The sequence below is a fragment of the Pleurodeles waltl genome, chromosome 6 (genome assembly GCF_031143425.1).
Source record: "Pleurodeles waltl isolate 20211129_DDA chromosome 6, aPleWal1.hap1.20221129, whole genome shotgun sequence".
NCBI lineage: Eukaryota > Metazoa > Chordata > Amphibia > Caudata > Salamandridae > Pleurodeles > Pleurodeles waltl.
Window position 1 is genome coordinate 1,439,829,655 of NC_090445.1, and position 22,176 is coordinate 1,439,851,830.

Consider the following 22,176-nt stretch of genomic DNA (forward strand, 5'->3'; position numbering starts at 1 on the left):
CGTCAGGCCCTTCGCCCCGAGAGTGAATTACCTCCCCAAGGAAGTACAAGTGATGCTGTGCAAAGGAGCAATAGAACTGGTCCCTTTTTCTCACAGGAACAGGGGATTCTATTCCTGCTTCTTTCTCGTAAAGAAACCTCCGGGGACTGGCGCCCCATTCTGGATTTAAGAGCACTAAACAAGTTCCTAAAGAAACAGTCGGTTCGATGGCATCTGTCCCTGTAGATACGCATGTTTTGCATAGCTCGCCATCTGGTGTTGGGCCGGAGTGTTACAAGTTGTTTTTCTTCGAAGAAGTCTTTCGAGTCACGGGACCGAGTGACTCCTCCTTTTTTCTCCATTGCGCATGGGCGTCGACTCCATCTTCGATTGTTTTTTTTCCGCCATCGGGTTCGGACGTGTTCCTGTCGCTCCGAGTTTCGGAACGGAAAGATAGCTAATTTCGGAAGATTTTCGTCGGTATTGTTGCGTTCGGGATCGGCGTAGTTAGATTCAACACCGCGTCGAAAGATCGAAGAGCTCCGGGGCCCTTCGGGGTAGTTTTTCGATCCCCCGTCGGGGCCTGGTCGGCCCGACCGCGTGCAGTAGAACGCCGATGGAACGGACCCCGTTCCGCTTCTGTCCCAAATGCCACAATAAATACCCCTATACAGACCAACACTTGGTCTGTAACCTGTGCCTGTCACCTGAGCACAGTGAAGACACCTGCGAGGCCTGTCGTGCGTTCCGGTCCCGAAAAACACTCCGAGACCGTCGAGCCAGAAGACTTCAGATGGCGTCCGCGCCGACAGCCCACTGAGAGTTCGAGGAACAAGAAGAGGAAGGAACCTTTTCGATCCACGAATCGGACTCCGAAGGATTCGACGATACACAAACCGTGAGTAAGACGTCGAAAACCACTCAGAAGAAGATTTACAAGGCCCGGGGGACGCCACTGCCACCAGGCCATGGCTCGACCCATAAATTCGGTGACCGACCGTCGGCACCGAAAAAGGCCCAAACAGTGCCGAGATCGTCCGACTCCGGTCGAGACACCGGCACGCAGCCTTCTCGGGACCGAGAAAGTGCTGGAGACAAGCATCGATACCGGTGTAGACACGGCTCGACGCCGAGACAGCGGCACCGACGAAGATCGACGCCGAGAGGTTTCGGCCCCGAAAAAGAAAAGTCACCTCGGAGCCGAAAAAAGATGCAGACAGGGTTTCGGTGCAAAAACAGACTGCAACCGACCCAGTTTCAGGCTCTTATACAGAAGAGCAATCGCTAACCTCCCAAATGCGAAAGCATAGGTTTGAGGAAGAGCTACAATCAACTGATGTAGACCATACGCAAAAGCGTATTTTCATACAGGAGGGGACAGGAAAAATAAGCACCCTTCCCCCTATTAGAAGAAAGAGAAGATTGGAGTTCCAAACTGAACAAACACCACAAACAAAGGTGGTGAAAAAGGTTACTCCACCACCCTCTCCTCCACCTGTAATTAACGTCTCACCAGCACAAACTCCATCACATTCCCCAGCTCACACCACCATGAGCCAGGGTGACCAAGATCAGGACGCATGGGACTTATACGACGCCCCAGTGTCAGATAACAGCCCGGAGGCATACCCTACGAAGCCATCTCCACCAGAGGACAGCACTGCGTATTCTCAAGTGGTGGCTAGAGTAGCACAATTTCACAATGTAAGCCTCCACTCAGAACAGGTCGAGGATGACTTTTTATTCAACACCCTCTCCTCCACCCACAGCTCCTACCAAAGCCTGCCTATGCTCCCTGGTATGCTCCGGCACGCAAAAGAAATCTTTAAGGAGCCGGTCAAAAGTAGGGCAATCACACCAAGAGTGGAAAAAAAGTATAAGGCGCCTCCTACAGACCCGGTTTTCATCACTACACAGCTGCCACCAGACTGTCGTTGTAGGAGCAGCTAGGAAAAGGGCCAACTCCCACATATCTGGAGATGCACCACCCCCAGATAAAGAAAGCCGCAAGTTCGATGCAGCTGGTAAGAGAGTCGCAGCACAAGCTGCAAACCAGTGGCGCATCGCTAACTCTCAGGCACTACTTGCGCGCTATGACAGAGCCCATTGGGATGAGATGCAACATCTCATTGAACATCTGCCCAAGGACCTACAAAAGAGGGCAAAACAAGTGGTTGAGGCGGGACAGAACATTTCAAACAACCAAATACACTCCTCCATGGACGCTGCAGATACAGCTGCACGGACAATTAATACATCTGTAACTATCAGAAGGCATGCATGGCTACGAACGTCTGGATTTAAACCAGAGATTCAGCAAGCAGTTCTCAATATGCCTTTTAACGAAAAAGAACTGTTCGGTCCAGAAGTGGACACAGCGATTGAGAAACTCAAAAAGGACACAGACACTGCTAAAGCCATGGGCGCACTCTACTCCCCGCAGAGCAGAGGGAATTACAGCACATTCCGTAAAACACCCTTTAGAGGGGGGTTTTGGGGTCAGGGCACACAAGCCAGCACCTCACAGGCAACACCGTCCAGTTACCAGGGACAGTACAGAGGAGGTTTTCGGGGACAATATAGAGGAGGGCAATTCCCTAGGAATAGGGGAAAATTTCAAAGCCCCAAAACCCCTACTACTAAGCAGTGACTCACATGTCACTCACCCCCTCCACACAACACCAGTGGGGGGAAGAATAGGTCATTATTACAAAGCATGGGAGGAAATCACTACAGACACTTGGGTTCTAGCAATTATCCAACATGGTTATTGCATATAATTTCTACAATTCCCTCCAAACATACCACCAAAAGCACAAAATTTGACAAAACATCATTCCAATCTCCTGGAGATAGAAGTGCAGGCACTATTGCAGAAGAATGCAATCGAATTAGTACCAAACACACAAATAAACACAGGAGTTTACTCACTGTACTTTCTGATACCAAAGAAGGACAAAACGCTGAGACCAATCCTAGACCTCAGAATAGTAAACACATTCATCAAATCAGACCACTTTCACATGGTCACACTACAAGAAGTGTTACCATTGCTAAAACTACACGACTACATGACAACTTTAGACCTCAAAGACTCGTATTTCCATATACCAATACACCCATCGCACAGGAAATACCTAAGGTTTGTATTCAAAGTAATACATTACCAATTCAAGGTATTGCCTTTCGGATTAACAACCGCACCAAGAGTCTTTACCAAATGTCTAGCAGTAGTCGCTGCACACATCAGAAGGCAGCAAATACATGTGTTCCCATATCTAGACGACTGGCTAATCAAGGCCCATTCGTTAATAGAGTGCTCAAACCACACAAATCAGATCATACAAACCCTCTTCAAACTAGGGTTCACCGTCAACTTCACGAAATCCAACATTCTGCTGTGCAAGGTACAACAATACCTAGGAGCCATAATAGACTCAACAAAAGGAGTAGCCACTCCAAGTCCCCAAAGAATTCAAAATTTCAACATCATACAACGCATGTATCCAACACAAAAGATACAAGCAAAGATGATATTACAACTCCTAGGCATGATGTCTTCATGCATAGCCATTGTCCCAAACGCAAGACTGCACATGAGGCCCTTACAACAGTGCCTAGCATCACAGTGGTCACAAGCACAGGGTCATCTTCTAGATCTGGTGTTAATAGACCGCCAAACTTACCTCTCGCTTCTATGGTGGAACAACATAAATTTAAACAAAGGGCGGCCTTTCCAAGACCCAGTGCCACAATACGTAATAACAGATGCTTCCATGACAGGGTGGGGAGCACACCTCGATCAACACAGCATACAAGGACAATGGAACGTACATCAAGCAAAACTGCATATAAATCACCTAGAACTGCTAGCAGTTTTTCAAGCACTAAAAGCTTTCCAACCAATAATAGTTCACAAATACATTCTCGTCAAAACAGACAACATGACAACAATGTATTATCTAAACAAACAAGGGGGGACACACTCCACGCAGTTAAGCCTGCTAGCACAAAAAATTTGGCGTTGGGCAATTCACAACCAAATTCGCCTAATAGCACAATTTATACCAGGGATTCAGAATCAACTCGCAGACAATCTCTCTCGAGATCACCAACAGGTCCACGAATGGGAAATTCACCCCCAAATTCTGAACACCTATTTCAAACTCTGGGGAACACCTCAAATAGACTTGTTTGCGACGAAGGAGAACGCAAAATGCCAAAACTTCGCATCCAGATACCCACACAAGCAGTCCCAAGGCAATGCCCTATGGATGAACTGGTCAGGGATATTTGCTTACGCTTTTCCTCCTCTCCCTCTCCTTCCTTATCTGGTAAACAAACTCAGTCAAAACAAACTCAAACTCATATTAATAGCACCAACTTGGGCAAGGCAACCCTGGTACACAACGCTGCTAGACCTATCAGTAGTACCCCACATCAAATTGCCCAACAGGCCAGATCTATTGACACAACACAACCAAAAGATCAGACACCCAGATCCAGCATCGCTGAATCTAGCAATTTGGCTCCTGAAATCCTAGAATTCGGGCACTTACAACTTACCAAGAATGTATGGAAGTCATAAAGCAAGCCAGAAGGCCATCCACCAGGCACTGCTATGCAAGTAAATGGAAGAGGTTTGTTTGCTACTGCCATATTAATCAAATCCAACCATTACACACAACTCCAAAACATGTAGTGGGTTACTTGCTTCACTTACAAAAATCTAACCTGGCTTTCTCTTCCATTAAAATACACCTTGCAGCAATATCTGCATACCTGCAGACTACCTATTCAACTTCCCTATATAGGATACCAGTCATTAAAGCATTCATGGAGGGCCTTAAGAGAATTATACCACCAAGAACACCACCTGTTCCTTCATGGAACCTAAATGTTGTCCTAACTAGACTTATGGGTCCACCTTTTGAACCCATGCACTCCTGCGAAATACAGTTCCTAACCTGGAAGGTTGCATTTCTCATCGCCATTACTTCCCTAAGAAGAGTAAGCGAGATTCAGGCGTTTACAATACAAGAACCTTTTATACAACTACACAAGAATAAGGTCGTCCTAAGGACTAATCCTAAATTTTTACCAAAGGTTATTTCACCGTTCTATCTAAATCAAACAGTGGAACTTCCAGTGTTCTTTCCACAGCCAGATACCGTAGCTGAGAGGGCACTACATACATTAGATGTCAAAAGAGCATTAATGTATTACATTGACAGAACAAAGAACATCAGAAAGACTAAACAACTATTTATTGCATTTCAAAAACCTCATGCAGGAAACTCAATATCAAAACAAGGTATAGCCAGATGGATAGTTAAATGCATCCAAATCTTCTACCTTAAAGCTAAACAACAGCTGCCCATTACACCAAGGGCACACTCAACCAGAAAGAAAGGTGCTACCATGGCCTTTCTAGGAAACATCCCAATGCAAGAAATATGTAAGGCAGCCACATGGTCTACGCCTCACACATTCACCAAGCACTACTGTGTAGACGTGTTATCCGCACAACAAGCCACAGTAGGTCAAGCCGTATTAAGAACATTGTTTCAGACTACTTCCACTCCTACAGGCTGAGCCACCGCTTTTGGGGAGATAACTGCTTACTAGTCTATGCAAAACATGCGTATCTACAGCGACAGATGCCATTGAACTGAAAATGTCACTTACCCAGTGTACATCTGTTCGTGGCATCAGTCGCTGTAGATTCGCATGTGCCCACCCGCCTCCCCGGGAGCCTGTAGCAGTTCGGAAGTTACCTTCAACTATTTGTATATATATCATTTCAACCTTAAATAAGTACATACTTAGTCACTCCATTGCATGGGCACTATTACTACAATTCAACTCCTACCTCACCCTCTGCGGGGGGAAAAACAATCGAAGATGGAGTCGACGCCCATGCGCAATGGAGACAAAAGGAGGAGTCACTCGGTCCCGTGACTCGAAAGACTTCTTCGAAGAAAAACAACTTGTAACACTCCGGCCCAACACCAGATGGCGAGCTATGCAAAACATGCGAATCTACAGCGACTGATGCCACGAACAGATGTACACTGGGTAAGTGACATTTTCATTCAGGATGGTGACACTACAGGATGTCTTGTGCCTTTAATATACTGGAGATCTTATGGCATCCCTAGACCTCCAGGATGCTTACTTTCATATTCCAATACACCGCAACCACCGCAAATTCCTCAGGTTCAAATTAGCTGGTATGCACCTCCAATTTCGAGTCCTTCCATTCGGTTTGAAATCGGCCCCCGGAATTTTCACGAAAAGGTTGGCTCCTGTAGCAGCACATCTCCGCCAGTCGGGAAAGCACGTTTTCCCTACTTCGACGACTGGCCCATAAAGGCACCTTCAAAGCCTCAGGTGGTACGTCACATTTCGGTTTGCCTCCAATTGTTGAACAGCCTAGGGCTTGTCGTCAATTATAAAAAATGTCATCTTCACCCCACACAGGTATTGAATTTCTTAGGAGCAATACTAGACACGGTCCGCAGCAAGGCGTAGCCGTCTCACGAAAGGAAGCAAAAGCTAAGCTCCTTAGCACGCAAACTCTCTACAAAAAAGTTAGTTTCAATCTGCATCTACAAATCATTGCTAGGGATGATCTCATCATGCATTCCGCTGGTCCCAGATTCCAGGCTCCATATGCGACCCCTGCAAGAACAATTGGATGCACAGTGGACTCAGGTGCACGGTTCTTTCGAAGACAGGGTTCGCATAACACCTAAAATGCAGACCACCATGGAGTGGTGGGCAACGCTGATCAATTTGTCCAACGGGCTCACATTCCTTCATCAAGTGCCCAGTTACATAGTAACAACGGACGCTTCTCTTGAGGGATGGGGTGCACACTGCCAGGATTTACAATTCAGCAGATCCTGGAATGCAAAAGAGGTTCGGCTCCACATAAATCACCTGGAGCTCAAAGCAATAGGTCTAGCTCTCAAAGCTTTTTTGCCAAAACTTCAAAACTCGAGCGTCTTAATCAGAACGGACAATACTACCAGCATGTTTTATCTAAACATGCAGCAGGGCACAAGATCTCTACAACTTTCGCAATTGGCTCAGGACATCTGGAAATGGGGCATCACGCACAACATTTCTCTCAAAGCGGAGCATGTGCCAGGACAGACCAACGTTCTGGCAGACACCCTGAGCAGGACAGTTATACCATACCACGAGTGGGAGCTAGACCAGAAAATTCTCGATCGACTCTTCCTTTTATGGGGCAGACCAAATCTCGCTTTGTTTGCCACATTTGAAAACAAGAAATGCCAGTATTATGCAAGTTGGCTTCCCCAGAAAGGATCGTGGGGGAATGTGTTTTCGATAAGATGGTCTGGGGTCTCTGCCTACGCTTTTCCTCCGATCCCACTGATACCGAGAGTCATCAAGAAAATGAAGACGGAGGGTTATCGCCTTCTGTTGATAGCTCCCAGGTGACCCAGACAGGTCTGGTACACAGAGCTCCTAATGCTCTCCGAACAGCCACATGTGCAACTTAAGTCCAACCCTCTTGACAAAGCACCAGGGGCAAGTCAGACATCCAGATCCGTCATCTCTTCACTTTTCGGCTTAGCTCCTGAATTCAATGAGTATGTAAATCTGAACATTTCCTCGGAGTGTAGAGAAATCTTAGCCCAAGCTAGAGATGACACTACCAATACAACTTAAATGGAAACTTTTTTGTATATAGTGTGCAGCGGAAGGTATACACCCTATCTCTTTTCCTCTGGAGCAAATACTACCACATCTGTTGCTTTTGGCAAAGTCAGGACTTTCATACTCCTCTATTCGAGTACATCTGGCAGCGATCTCGAGATACCGTAGATCACAAGACATGGTCTCATTATATTCCACAGGATTGTAAAGCAATTCATGAGGGGCCTGTTCCGTGCTTTCCCACCAGTCCAGAAACCTCCGCCTTTATGGTCCTTAAATATTGTCTTAATGCAACTCATGAAAGTCCTTTTGAGCCGATCCACAGAGCCGATCTCAAATTCATCTCATGGAAGACCGCGTTACTACTGGCTCTTACTTCAGCCAAAAGAGTGAGCGACATTCAGGCCTTCACTCCTCCAATACACAAATTCTGGTGTAATCCTGAGAACAAATCCTAAGTATATCCCAAAAGTTCCTTCAACTTTCCACTTGAATGAACCAATCATCTTAAAAACCTTTTTTCCAAATCCGCAGACAGTAGCGGAAAAGACATTACATTCCCTGGACATAAAAAGGTGTCTGAAATTTTACCTACAGAAAACGCAAGTCCTACTGACCAGATGTTCGTGGCCTTTGGTGGAACAAAAAACGGCCATGCAGTGTCCAAGCAGACTATAGCCAGGTGGATTGGCCTGGCGATCCAATTCTGTCATGCTCAGGCTGGTAAACCGCTCCGCAGCAAGGTGAGAGCTCATTCTACAAGATCGGTAGCCACTTCGGCCGCACTCTTCCCTGGAGTGCCACTGCATAGCATCTGCAGAGCGGCCACATGGTCCAGCCAGCATACGTTCACAAAACACTATTGTCTCGAAGAAACAAGTAATATGGATTCAGCGGTGGGGCAGGCAGTGCTGAGGCATTTATTTCGTTAAGGTGAGCCTCTTACAACATCCCACCACCAAAATCAAGGCATGTGCGATATGGTTCTTCAATTTCGTTAACATCTAATTTTATATTACAGTGCTAATTAGTCTCCTATTTTGCTGGATACTAGCCGTAATACAGATGCTTCTTGATATTGTTTTAAAATGTTTTAAACTTCATAAGAACAGGGGCCCATTTTGTAGCATAATATTCAGATATGCAGTTTTTCGTATTACTGTTATATTTATTAATATTATTGCTATTAGTCGGAGAATTGCTATAAAGCAACATGCAGAGTAATTCACTGATTCTCCAACATTACTGCTCGCTACTCTGATTCAAGCATGTGAATCTATGAAAGATCCAATACTGGAGAAGAAAATTTGTTACTTACCTGTAACTGCAGTTCTCCAGTATTGGTATCTTTCATAGATTCACATGCGACCCACCCTCCTCCCCTCAGAGGTTCCCCTAATATAGAGATATTGAACTTCACCCTTGTACTAGAAAATCTGAGGGAAAGCAGCCTCTGTTGGGAGTGTTTGGGAGGGTGCTGAAGCCTGATTGGTTGGCACTGAAGTTTGGGTCTTTTCACAAAAAAAATGGATAGGCTATAAAATAGCCTATTGGGCCTACCTAGGCCTACTAGTTTTAAAACTTACTGCTTTGTGTATTTGAGGTTACCGTGAGGCTCCTACCTCGACGACGGGGATGATTCAAGCATGTGAATCTATGAAAGATACCAATACTGGAGAACTGCAGTTACAGGTAAGTAACTAATTTTCATCAACGGCATTCGTACTGTTGACAGTCCTATTGACGACGCCATCATCAATGACCAAATTACTTTGACCAGCTTTTCAAACACAGCCTATTCACATTCACCTTTGAAGGTTTCTACTCAATTACCAGTGCATATCTTGGATTCTGAAGTAGAGACCGACATCCGTGAACAAGAATATGCCTCGGCTATGTCAGTTGGATCTGTGCTGTGCTTCAGAGTACAAGGTAAACGTTTATGAAGAGGAGGAAGGAGATGCAGACTTTTAACAGAATTGTCATGCGTGGGGAGCCTCAAGAAAACAAAGTTTTTCATGGGCCTTTACATGAGACCAGTTGTCAGTAGGTACCAGTTGCCTGTATTTCTGCACTTTAACAGATGATGCAAACTATTGAAAGGCTGCTTCCTCAACTGCAACATTTCTACTTTCCACAGGGTCCTCTGCAGAAGCCACCATCTTCACCTACTCTACCAATGCCACCCTTAGCGTAACGTTCCATACCACTAATGCCTGTGGATTTGGGAAGCACTCTCCCAATAGCAATCAGGAATCAAACCTAAATGAGAGGAAACTGAGGCCATAGAAAAACAGCAGAAGGTAGATGGTGACTGTCAAGATGAAGAATGGAGAGGCGTCTTTACACCCATAGAAAGAGACAAGACCCCTCCACGAGAGGACTTCCTTTGGAGGACCTCTCCTAGTTTCATTCCCTGTAAGCAATAGCAATGAAGAAGTTTGCCCAATGGAATCAATCAATAAAATAACAGTGCTTAAAGAACTGCAGAAAGACTACAATCGCCATTCCTTTTCTGGATTACATGTGGAAAGAAGGACTAAAACTTCTGCAAACAACACCCATGGTATAAGCAGTGGTACAGCACTTCGTGAAGAAATACCAAACATGTGAGCCTGCTCCAACACCATTAAATGTACATCCAAATTCAATAAATGAAGCAGCTTTTCAGGGGTGTCAAGGAATTCGTTCACTCTTGCCTCTGCTCATCTAGGTAGGGATGGGAGATGTTGACAACTTAGGACTCAGAGTTAGTTCCATGGTGGCGTCATCCATCAAAGCAGCATATGCTTTGGTCTTTCTAGGCTTGGAGTCTTAAAACTCTGGGGGGCTGGGGAGCATCAAGTCCTCCCTGGAGGAGGGGACCTCTGGCCAAAAGAAGCACTATACTAATAAAAGGGCTTTGTTTTAAGTTGGAAACAAATGAGCAGCAGTACATCTCTCTGTGGTGGACCATCAGTAATATGTTTTGTCATTAACATTCTTTCTGAGAGTATGTGTCAAAACTGGAAGGGACTCCAAATGCTCTTCGACCCCTCCCCCCTCCATATCACACACACTTCTAATAATCACACTGTGGATACCTTTTTTTTTTTTTTTTTTTTTTTTTTACATTAGTAAGGCCTGCCTGACCAAAATAGTATGTTTGGCATCGTGTTGTTGATTGTATTTTTAATACAGTAACAGAACTTAACTGCAATGTTTAAGTGTGGACATATTTAAACATTGCTAATTTATTAGAATATTAGTGCACAAATTCGGAAGGGGGCCCCTATGATTTATTGTTTTAACTGGCGGGGCACAGGATTAAAATGTTTGAAGACCACTCTTCTAGGCTGTCACTTACAAATAATCTCAGTGGACAGGCTCAGTGAGGTTAAAGCCTCTGAGAAGTAAGGGTCTAGCACATCAGCATCCATCATGGCTGCAGCAACGGATATCTCGATTACTTGTTTTCATCAGAGGTCTGGTGGATAGTACTAAAAAGACTAAATTGGCTCCGGTACACATTGTTTTGTCCCGAACTGCAAGCAAAACTGCTTGATATGCAGTTTATTTGACAAACCCTGTTTGGCAAGCAAGTGGATAGTACGCTGCACAGATAGTAATAAGCCACTCTTGCAGGAAATCCTGCAGTAGAAGCTTGTCCCTACTACATACATCCTTTCATGGCTCCAGGCATTTTCAGGCCTACAGATGAGGCTATAACCGTTACAAGGACAATAATACAACATCACCTCCAAGCCCACCCCTTCCACATTCTGGAATATGACCAACTTCACTTTTCACAGACCAACAGCAAAGCTGTTGAAAATCGACAAACCAGAAGGATGCTGCTCAAACCTGCTTCCAGGGTAACCAAAAATCATCCTGACTTTTAACGCTGCCCCCATCTGACTCCAATACTCATCAGTTGATCCCTCAGGGACATAGATCACAGAGTACTCCAAAGAACAGGCACAACGTTAAATTTCTAGAACATCTACACTTGTGAGAAATGCAGCAAGAGATTATTATCCTGTTTCTAAAATGAGGAATCGAAGGTGCCAAAATCATAAAGGAATATGGGGATCTGCCCTGCATCTTCCTGGTCAGGTAGAAAATGGGGGTGGAGACCAATTCTAGACCCTTGAGAAATAAATACATTTTCTGAAGAAGCAATTCTTTTGGATTGTCACTGCATGAAGCTATTCCTGGTTCGTCAGGAAGGGGATTTCCTTACCTCCCTGGATCTTGAGCATGCTTACTGCATGTCTCAATACACCCAAATCTCAGGAAAGAAAGCTCCCAGTTTACTTAGTGGGACATCTGTACCAGTTCGAAGCACTTCCTTTCGGACTTAAGTCAGTTCCTAAGATATTCACAAAGTGCCTGGCCCATGTTGATGCCTTCTTACGCAGACAAGTGCACCAAGTGTATCCATCCTCATCCAGGATTATTAGAAGAGACACTGGCTCCGATTATTTTGAATTTGCGATTAGATGTTGATCTCTCCTAAACAAAAGGTTTTGCACAAACGCCACCCATGTGCCCCTTTCTTGCCCTCTTGAGACGTGAGGGAGATCTAAGTCTTCTGCTCTAGGAGAAGATATGATTACGCAGCTAATTTAAAGAAGCATCTGGGTTTACTATCTTAAAAGCTACAGCCTCATTTTGTAGTTAAGGTGTGGCATTGTGAATCACTCCGGAATCCTAGTATACTTGTCAGAAAGATGAGTATGTTTTGCTTCTACTACTAGGCTTTTTTTCTTTTTTTTTTTAAGTATAGATTTGCAACTTGAATCTGTTGTCAGTTCATAGCCTACACATATTCCTCCATGTAGTGTTTGGCCTTAAGATCTCAACATGCTCTCCTCAAACTTCTCAGAATGAGCCCATGTGATGTCGACAGTGCACCTGGCAGCCTTATTGTAAATTTGTTTGCACCATTTGTTGGAGAGACAAATGAGACAGGCAAGGTATTTCCATGCCTAGACTTCAGGAAAAGTGCACTGGGGTACAGAGCAAATAACGAGTTATAGAAACATTCTGAAACCTAGATGTCTCGACACGATGATTGTTTTAGTGACTTGGGTCAGGTAGTATGAGTGTTCCTACACAACACATTAAGTTGTAGACCCTTACTAGTAGGAAGGATATTTAATGTGAACCACACTATTACTTCATGCCCATTATGTAATACACATTTTCCCTTTAGTTACGCACTGCTGGTCTCTGTGTGACCTTTGACTTTTTGCAGGATAACTCCAACACATGTTGGCAAAGCATACGAATCAGCAAGAGATAACAAAATGTAACAGTTACAAGTAAGCATTGTTCTCCTTTATTTGTATCTAAACTACCTAAATTATATTTTGAGCGCTTACATTTATAGGTGTTTGAATATTTTGCGGGTTGTTCCTGTGAAGTCTGTTCTCTGCTACAAGGCTACCAGTTCTCTAAGACTTTGCAAATAGTTCCTACTTTCTTAGACACTTGTGAAAGGTAAAATAAACTGCAGGCAATGGCTAGTAGACTGACAAGTTCATTTAAAATTTAGAGTGCGAGAAATCGATTCTAGGGTCTGCCAGGTTGTCTGTTGTAGGCCCAAAATGGGCTGGGTCCAGCCAATTTTCAGGATAACCAGTGGCTTTGTATATAAATTTAGTCTTGATGCGTTGTATATCAATTTTTTACCTGTAGATCATGAACATTTGTCATAGGTCTGGCATACGTGGAGTCCCATTTAGATGATTCATTGCTTGTGAACGGGCAATTATGTGTTTTGAGGAGCATGTGAGCATTGTTTTCAGTGTGCATGCCTGTCTCCTTGACTTGGAGTCTTTGGGTAACCTAATGGCCTCTGTTTTGCCCTGCTGGTTATTTCTGCTTTATTCTATTATTGAGATTGCCAGTGTACCACAGAAATGTCCTCACCCTTTATACACTTCCCCTGCAGTGGATGATTCAGAAGCCACGCCGAGCCACCACCTTCTTCGGCTGCATAGGTACAGATAGTTTTGGGAAGATTCTGAAGAAGAAAGCAGAAGAAGCCCATGTGGATGCACACTATTATGAACAGAGTGAACAGCCCACGGGAACCTGCGCTGCCTGCATCACTGTGGACAACAGGTGAGATGTTGCTCTGTTCCATCACAGGCAAACGTTAAAAGACTGCAGCTATTCCCCCAAGCTGCATTGGTGTGAAATACTATAAGAAGATCCAGTAGGGGAACAATTGATTGCAATTCTACCCATCCTGTGCCTTTGTCATTTGGGAATGCTAGTTATCAGTGTGGCACCAGACAATTGGGTGATCAGTCCAGGTTTATGTGGATACAGTGATGCTCTCTTCATTGAGTTCTTGGAGTTGTAGAAGCCTGCTTCACCAGCCTTATAGGGAAATCTAATGACCATATTCCTGGTAGACCTTGACATCTTGAGACATACAGGCTGTAGGTCAGGTATCTGTTAAAATAAGAACGTATATTTACAGCAAGTCATACAGGATTGTCAGAGATTGGTTGAAATGAGAAGGGGCTGTCTTGGTGCATAGAAATTATTGAATACTAAAACAGTCAGATTATCTTTGTCTGTTCTTCTCTTGCGTGGTGAGTATTTGGAATGCTTTTTGGGATTGGATAAATAGATTAGAAAGATAGTCCATTAACTTTTTTTATTAGATATATCATTGGATGCAGATTTCTGTACATATTTTGCAAACAAATCCACCAAATCTGCTCCAATTCATGGCCCTCCTCCTAGGGGCTCTCAGTAACGTCTTCACTAAAACATTTTGGTGTTACTTTTCAACTCAAATTTTTGATTATTGGCAGCTCTGGCATGTGGTTGGGAAATTGTACAGTGAGACCTTTTTGCTTTAGAATCTCCGCACCTTCCCGGGTCTTGGATAAGCTTACCATTCATTGCTTTCATCTTTGAATTACCATTTGTGAAATATCTGACCACTATTATTGCTTTAAACAGCACATGTGTAAGGCACAGAAAGGCAACTGTAATCTAGGTCCTGTCAAATTGCATTATTTTAAACAGGGAATGTTCCTATTGGGTGATGAACACAGTGAATATGAGTACTGCAATATACGTTGATATTAGCTAGATAAGTTAATAGTATTGAACACATTCAAACTTTTAACCTCTGCCAGCATTCCTCCCATAGTGGACCAAATTAATTTGTTATTGCTTTTACTTTTAATTAAGCCTGAGAGGTAAATAGAATAAATGAAGTCTTTTAGCTACTCAACAGCACCTGTAATCCCTTTGGAAAATGAATCTGAAGGAAACGCTTAGCTGCATATTCCTTACACTAAAATCATCCTCAGACTGGATCTGGACATTTTTTTGTGAGAAGTACCCCGTGCACCATTAGGTGCAGTTCTCGGCTCTGTTTGGCATTGTCTGCTCTGGAAATGACATGCACGGCGCCTATATAGGCACCACTTTAAAGGGCTGACGTCCGTTCTTTTCTTTCTGCAACAGTGAGCGTCGATCCATAGAGAGCTGCCACCAGTTACTTTTGACTGACCTTTTTTTGACCTTTTTGTTGAAGATTTCGGTCTCCTGATGTGGCAGGGATGTCCAGAAGGAAAGTTTTTTTTTTTTTTTTTCCCAAGACCTGCGGCACCTGTCGCCAATAAATGTCAGTGACTGACAAGCATCCTCTGGTGCCTCGAGCGCAACCATGATTTGAAGACGTGCATCGACTGCCATGCCATGCACCCAAGACCTTGAGAGATCAATCCCTCTAACTCATTGCTCCTCAACGAGCGATGCCAGGACGGTCTTGATTCCGGTTGAGAGGTGGGTCCTGGGATTGGTCGCAGTCATTGATCCTTGACACAGTCTAAGTTGTCCAGGCATTCGGATAAGTCCCACAAAAAAAAAAGAGCTAGAAGTAGAAGAGGACTTTAACTTCACTCCATCCATGGAAGTTATCCGACGAGGGAGTGTTGTCATTTTGAGGCCTGGCTCCACAGTTGAGCCTGCATCTCGTCCATCTCCGCACCTCCCTGACTTTCTGCGAGCCATAGTGGCCCCTGCCCAACTCCACAGATTTTATGAGGCCATGCACCTCATATTTAGGGCCTGCGAGTCAGGAGGACACCTGCTGGTTCCCGGCTGATAGGTCTGCCTCCGGCGCCAGTCAAGCCCCTTTGATCCATGGATTGATCCGGACCAGCAAATGACATACCCTGTGGACCTTCCCCAACCCAGATACTGACCTGATCTCTCCTCCTATTGTCGCTACAGAGGAGGAATCTTCTTTTGCTACGGTGGTGAGAAGGGCGGCGGAGGTCCTGGATCTTAGCCTGCACTCAGTGGCAGTCAAGACTAATGTCTTAACAGAAGTGCTTCAGGTAGGATTGAACCCCTCTGAACGCTTCTCCCTTTTAATGAAGCCCTTGCAGGCATCCGGTTTGGGACCTGGTCCACACCTAGCACAGGGGTTCCTGTGAAAAGGACAATTGGCCGCCACCTTCACCCCACCCCAGGGACCCCAATTTTCCCATGCAACATCTCATCCCGGAGAGCTTGGTGGTCCAATGCTCTTCTTACTATGTAAACCCTGTGACATTTCCTACTACCCCACCGGATAGAGAATTCAGGAGGCTGAACACATTGGGCAAGAAAATGTTTTCCTCCACCAGTCTGGCACTGAGGTATGTGAACACTGCGTGTCTTTTGAGCTGTTACTCCATGCACTCTGGGATTTGGTTGTGCAGGTGCTGCTCCTGATCCCAATCGAGGCACAGGCCATAATCTCCAGAGCGAAGGCAGACAGGAGGGATCAGATGTCCGCTTGACATGACTGACCCGATAAGCAGAGCAGTTTTAGTCTGTGCCGTATGGTGTACACAATGCAAAGCAGATAATTAGTAAAAATGTATCACCATGGGGCGCAGTTGCTCCTTCATCTTTCTCCCATCAACTTCAAGTCGTTGACCCTGGATCGACTGTAAAGAGAGATCTACCCTCACAGGATGGATGACGGGCATCAGCGCCCGACCCTGCCTGAGGTCTCTGAATCACTTCACCGTCAATCTTTGGTCTCTTATGTACCTTAATCAAGCCAGAGAGGAGATTTGTAGAAAACCCCTTCTACTCAGCAAGTTGTAGTTAGAAAATGCTGGCTACTTCAGGTCAGTAACACATTGGAACTGGCCAAGATCCCAAGGTGCTCTCTCAAAACTAAACCGTTCCCTGCCTTACCATAAAAATCATCCTAGTACACTTATTTCTCTAAACCCTTGGTGAGAAAGAACATGCAGAATAAAAACATAATCCATATGTTGCCCTTTAGATACAGCAGGGTTGTTGGGCAACGTTATTGATCAATCAGGTTGAAGTTGGGGGTGTTGGGTCCCATTCAACCCCACACGCACACCCTCGAGAGGAGACCACATAGCTCACTCATGGTCAGAGGCAAGCTGTAGTATGATCTGTGAAAGAAACAAGTATGATCTTTCTTGCAAATAACATTTGTTGGCTGGGATGTGCTCCCATTTTTACTTTCCTGGTTTCATGATCATCAGGACATTATTTGGGCCCTTGGCTATAATTTCTGCAGGTTCTGGAGGGCCATTTGGGGATTCCACCCATACCTTAGCACCAGAGTTTTTATCAGTTGAACCAAAACCTCCCTCCCCACTTACTGTCAGTAGGGCTGGGACAGTCCCCTTCCTCACCAATCCTCCATACACGAATTATGACAAGTTGGGCAATTCTGTAAGCATGTAGGTCAAGACCTGCAGATTCTGGTGTGGCTCTGTAAGGATCTGAAGCGCCAGGTTTTATTTCCCAGTACGTGATGGTGTTGGTGGCTACATGTGGTTGTATCTGCAAAGCTGGGGTTACCATTTGCATCATGTGTTTCAGCATTTGTATTCAAAATCTGGAGGGCTTCATTTAAATGCTCTCTCCAGTTTTTCAGAGACCCATCAGATAATTTGTTACCCAAGAACCCCGGGGCACCCTTGTTCTTCCCTGCTTTTTCCACATGTTCCAATTTACATATTGCCCCTGGACAGTTACATGAAACTCAGTGTCTACTTCCTGCACTGGCCACAAGTCTAAAGTCTGTTGAATTGCTTCTTTTGCCAAATCACACGCACTCTGCTGCTCTTTACCCCATTCAAACTCATGTTTTTTTCTTGTTACTTTGTACCAAAGGGTTAAGATTTGACACAAATGAGGGACAAGCCGCCTCCAAAAACCACACAGTCCAATGAATCTCAGTTTCTCCTGCTTAGTGTGGGGAGTGGCAAACTCGAGAATCTTTTGCTTTGCTTGCAGCAACACCTCTCTTGTCCCTGATTCCACTGAATCCCTAGAAACTTCACATTTTGAGAGGGTCCCTGTGTCTTGTCTGAATTAATCATCCACATTTTACTCCGCAAAAGTTCCACAACCCGCTGGCGTGAACATATCTTTAACATCCTTAACTTCACCATGCTCTCTTAGCACCAGCCCCTAGCACTTTATTTTTCTCATTCTAGTCCATCCTAATTTTCTAGTGGAAACTTCACCATTAAAGTCAGGCAGAATAGTGTTGATCCCTAACTTGGTAATCAATAACACACTGTAACTTTCTAGTTGCGGATTGAGAGACTTCTCACCCAACTGGCTATTGACCTCTTTTCCATGAACACTAACTAAGCTCTAGGTCAGTGGTTCCCAACCTTTTGACTTCTGTGGACCCCCATTTCATCAATACTGGAGCCCGGGGACCCCCACTGAATCATTATTGGAATCCGGGGACCCCCACTGAGTCATTACTGATAGTTGGAACCTAATATTATTACATTTTCTGAGCAGTCACGGACCCCCTGAGGAGTCTTCACAGACCCCTATGGGTCCCCGGCCCACAGGTTGGGAACCACTGCTCTAGGTGGAGGATTACCATTTTTTCATCAGTGTTTCTGCAGTCTCTCTAAAGGGTTTTCTCAACTGACGATAGATTTCTGCAGTTTCCATTACAGCAGTGTAATAAGCAGAAGACAAGATGGATGTTTTGATTTAAAGAAAAACTTCACCAGCATTTCCTCTGTCTTTCTGACTGTTGTCACATCAAAGCCTGCTCTTGACTTACACAGTTGTAGTGTGTACGGTTCACTCACCGCTCTGATAGAGATGTCTGGGCCAGTTTTACTTCAGGGGTCCTGGCCAGGGATAGTGAGCTTCCGTAGATGCACCTGTGTATAGCTTATGAGTCCTGCACATGGAATCTGCAGGCCTAGCCCAGCCCAAACCCTCTCCAAAATGTTGGTTGTACCAGATGTGAGAGTGCAGGGCAAGCAAGACCCGAATTCAGTGTAAGCCAACTCCCATATACAACTTTGTAGTGAAAGGTGTGCAGCAGAGATTTTGTCTGCCACCACAAGAAAGAGCCTCAACAAGACTTATGGCGAGTGGTAGCCATTTATTTTTTACAGTGTGCAGTATAAATAATGGTGTGCAAGTATTTGAGAGTTCATTTCTTTATGTAAACAAACGTCCAACACCTCCAAACTCGAACTAATCTTGGGTTCTGGAGTAGCATGCTACTTGCAGCAAAGTGCTTCAATATCTTGTCAGGGAAAGTAAGAGCTACACACATATAATTTACGATTGCATTGTGTAGCTCAGCTGCTCAAATGGAAGGCAGGGACTGTAATGAATTAACATTGGTAGAATTTCAGAGTTGTAACTTTTTTTTTTTTTGGTAATTTAAAAAGCCTTTGTGTACAATGCTACATTGATTCGTGCTGAGGTGTTTCATCCTAAAGGAAGCTTGAGATATATGCACTTTGAAGGGAGTTTGTTTAGCCTTCGATACAATTATCAGCTGGCACAGTGTACGAAGAGCTTGGAATTCTTATGACATCAACAAGTGGGGCAAGGACTTTCTGTCGCAAATGTGAAAGTGATTATCCTTCTAGGACCCCTTGTTAGGTGCTTTGAAGAAGAATATGGTTGGTCAACGGTATCAACACTAGTTTCTGACAGATTGATTATTCAAATTGCATCTCTTGGAGGCGCACATTAAACGACACTGTTGCAGTGTGGCCTTTCCTACGCATTGTGCTCCTTTTGATATGTGCTTGCATAAATTTAAGCTTGCAAGCTTTCAGGTGCATGGGTCTGTACGTATATTATATGGTCCACACAAAGCTTCCACAGAGCATATTTTAGAGTAGAGTGTTCGAGGGGTGCACTACCGATGAAGTGTTGGGGAGTACAGATTAGGAGAATATATGCTCTCATTTCAAAATATAGAAGTCTTCACTTCAGTGTTGCACTGCACTAGAGTATGGAACAAGTGAGCGGAAAAGCAACCTGAACTCTACGTCCGTTTATCTACTTACACTGACACTCCCACCTCAAAACTCTGTATTGCTACTCCAGGCAGTGTCTGCCCTTCCTGTGCTCTTGCTTGAAGCAGCACCTTCTTTTATTTACTTGTACTTCTCTAAGTAGTTTCTTTCCGTCCTTCTCTTGCCCTGCGCCTCTGCACCTCACTGTACTGCAACACAAAGTAGTGCCCTGCACCCCAAAGCAGACTGCCTTATTGTACTGTTTCACAAAGCAGTATCAGTCCTCTAAATAATGTATCCATCCTGCTTTGGCACAGCTTCTTGAAGCAGTGTCTTTCCTTCCTTTTTTGTGTCTCCAAGCAGTATCTGTTGTTGTCCTTCATTTCTAAGCACTGTCGGGCTTTCCCACTTTTCTAAGTAGTCTGTCTTTTCTCCTGTACTATATTTTGAAGCATTGACTGGCCTGTTGCCATATTGGAGAGCTTGTTAAAGCTTCCTCTTACACTTGGTAGCCTTCCAGTGGGCACCTGGCCAGATTCCTGTCTTTTGTGGCCTTTTTGTCACCCTCTCTAGCCTGCTCTTTATTTCCCCACCACACGTGCGTGTCTAGGGCCGGGCATTCCACAGCCTAGCCTCTCCCATCTCTCCTATAAATGTTCTTGCTTTCAACTGTCTTGCATTCCCATTCTGTCCGGCTGTACTCTTTGCTGTCCCTATCTACTCTCCCATTGAGGCGTTTGACGTATCCTTGTTTACCTAGCGTATTCCATTATTGAGGAAAAAAGAAATTGCTGTTAGTTGTTAGCCATAAGGATTTCAGTGCTCCTGATAGCCCAGGGAAGTTGCATCATGAGGCTTTGGATGCTTTTTAGCTCGTGGTAGTAGTACAATATAAAGAGAAGGTAGGTCCATATACCCTAATTCTTTGTAGAGGCAGGAGTTAGTGCTGCCCTTGTAAAGCTGGAGTTATCTGTGGGATATTCAGTTCTCCTCTTCTCGTTGCACAGTGGTAGCTCTTTACTCCTTAACACATGATGGTAATTTTTTGGCATCATTTGTGAGGGGTCCACTGTTCTTCTGCTCCTAGTTTAGTCAGTGTTCTTCAGTTTCGACATTGTGGAGAAAGAAGTGAAGTATTAAGAGCATGGAGGGACACCCTTTCCATAGTCCCCCCCCCCCCCAAATCAAATCCCTGCAGTTCTGTCACCAGAGGGAATCCTTCATTCCAATCTGGGCATTGTGGCGAGTGCTGTAACTCCCTGTTGATCTGGACGATAGCGCAAATTGTTCTTTGTTTTGAAGAACATTGCAGAATTCTCTGTGTTTCCATGCAGCCAGTTCTTGATAATTAGAAATGCCCAAGCCTAAAGCATCCAAGGCTTATTTTTTAAGGGATTGAAAAGCAGGGCTGAAATAATCCATATCCCATCCCAGGATGAAGAGGAAGGCTACACTGTGCTTGACTCTTCAACTAAATATTGCTTGACCTTGGTGGTTTGGTGTGGGGAAGGCTCTGTGATGATGAGACCTCTGGCTGAGTGGTGAGAGCATATATGGCTTGGTTTGGGAACGCGACTCTTGCACATGGTGCTGACCTGTGGGTAAGGTTGGTTCCTCTAAACTTACATAGGATGGGGAGTCCGCTGTTGATAAAAGCCTCCTGTGCGAGAATCCAGAGGAAAAACAATCTAAAATTTGAGTAGATAAAACAAATGAGGAAATACCAATAAGACCTCCTCATCACCCTTCATTCCAACACCAACAACTCCCCAAAACAAGAGAAATAGTCTCTTTAATTTGGCATGTCACAGTGGGAGCACAGCTTCTTTTGCACTGGGATTCTGGATTCTGGCACAGGTTCTAGAACACAGTTAAATGTATTAAGCAGAGTAGCGTAGTCTGATTAGATATCTTGTCCTTCTTTGATCTTTCCCAACAGATCTGCTGGCCATCGTCGTTCGCAGAGAAGGTAGGCTTGCTCACAGAGCTTCTTGGGTCGGGGTTGCACCTTTACTCACCTCCAGTCCCACCCTTTGATCATTCTGTGTCCTCAGCTGCGCAGTAGTGGAGTTGAGATAAGTGTACTTTAGGTCAGTATTCCAATATGTTGCCAGCGTCCATGCCACCTGTTCAGTTCTCTTTATCTCAAGCTGTGTTTGCACTCTACAAATATCAATACATACATACCATCCCACCCTATGAGGTCTCAGTT

The 22,176-nt window shown here is 44.6% G+C and overlaps 1 protein-coding gene across 5 annotated transcripts in view; it reads left to right on the forward strand.

Annotated features, from left to right (window-relative positions):
• Positions 1-22,176, forward strand: part of ADK (adenosine kinase) — a 462,265-nt gene that overhangs the window by 285,628 nt on the left and 154,461 nt on the right. For 3 of the 5 annotated variants that reach the window (XM_069240844.1, XM_069240847.1, XM_069240849.1), the window contains exons 5-6: positions 13,610-13,782; positions 21,904-21,933. In XM_069240844.1, the coding sequence (XP_069096945.1) occupies positions 13,610-13,782; positions 21,904-21,933 (203 nt within the window). The remainder of the gene's footprint in view (positions 1-13,609; positions 13,783-21,903; positions 21,934-22,176) is intronic. The other 2 variants (XM_069240846.1, XM_069240848.1) reach the window with 1 other exon arrangement.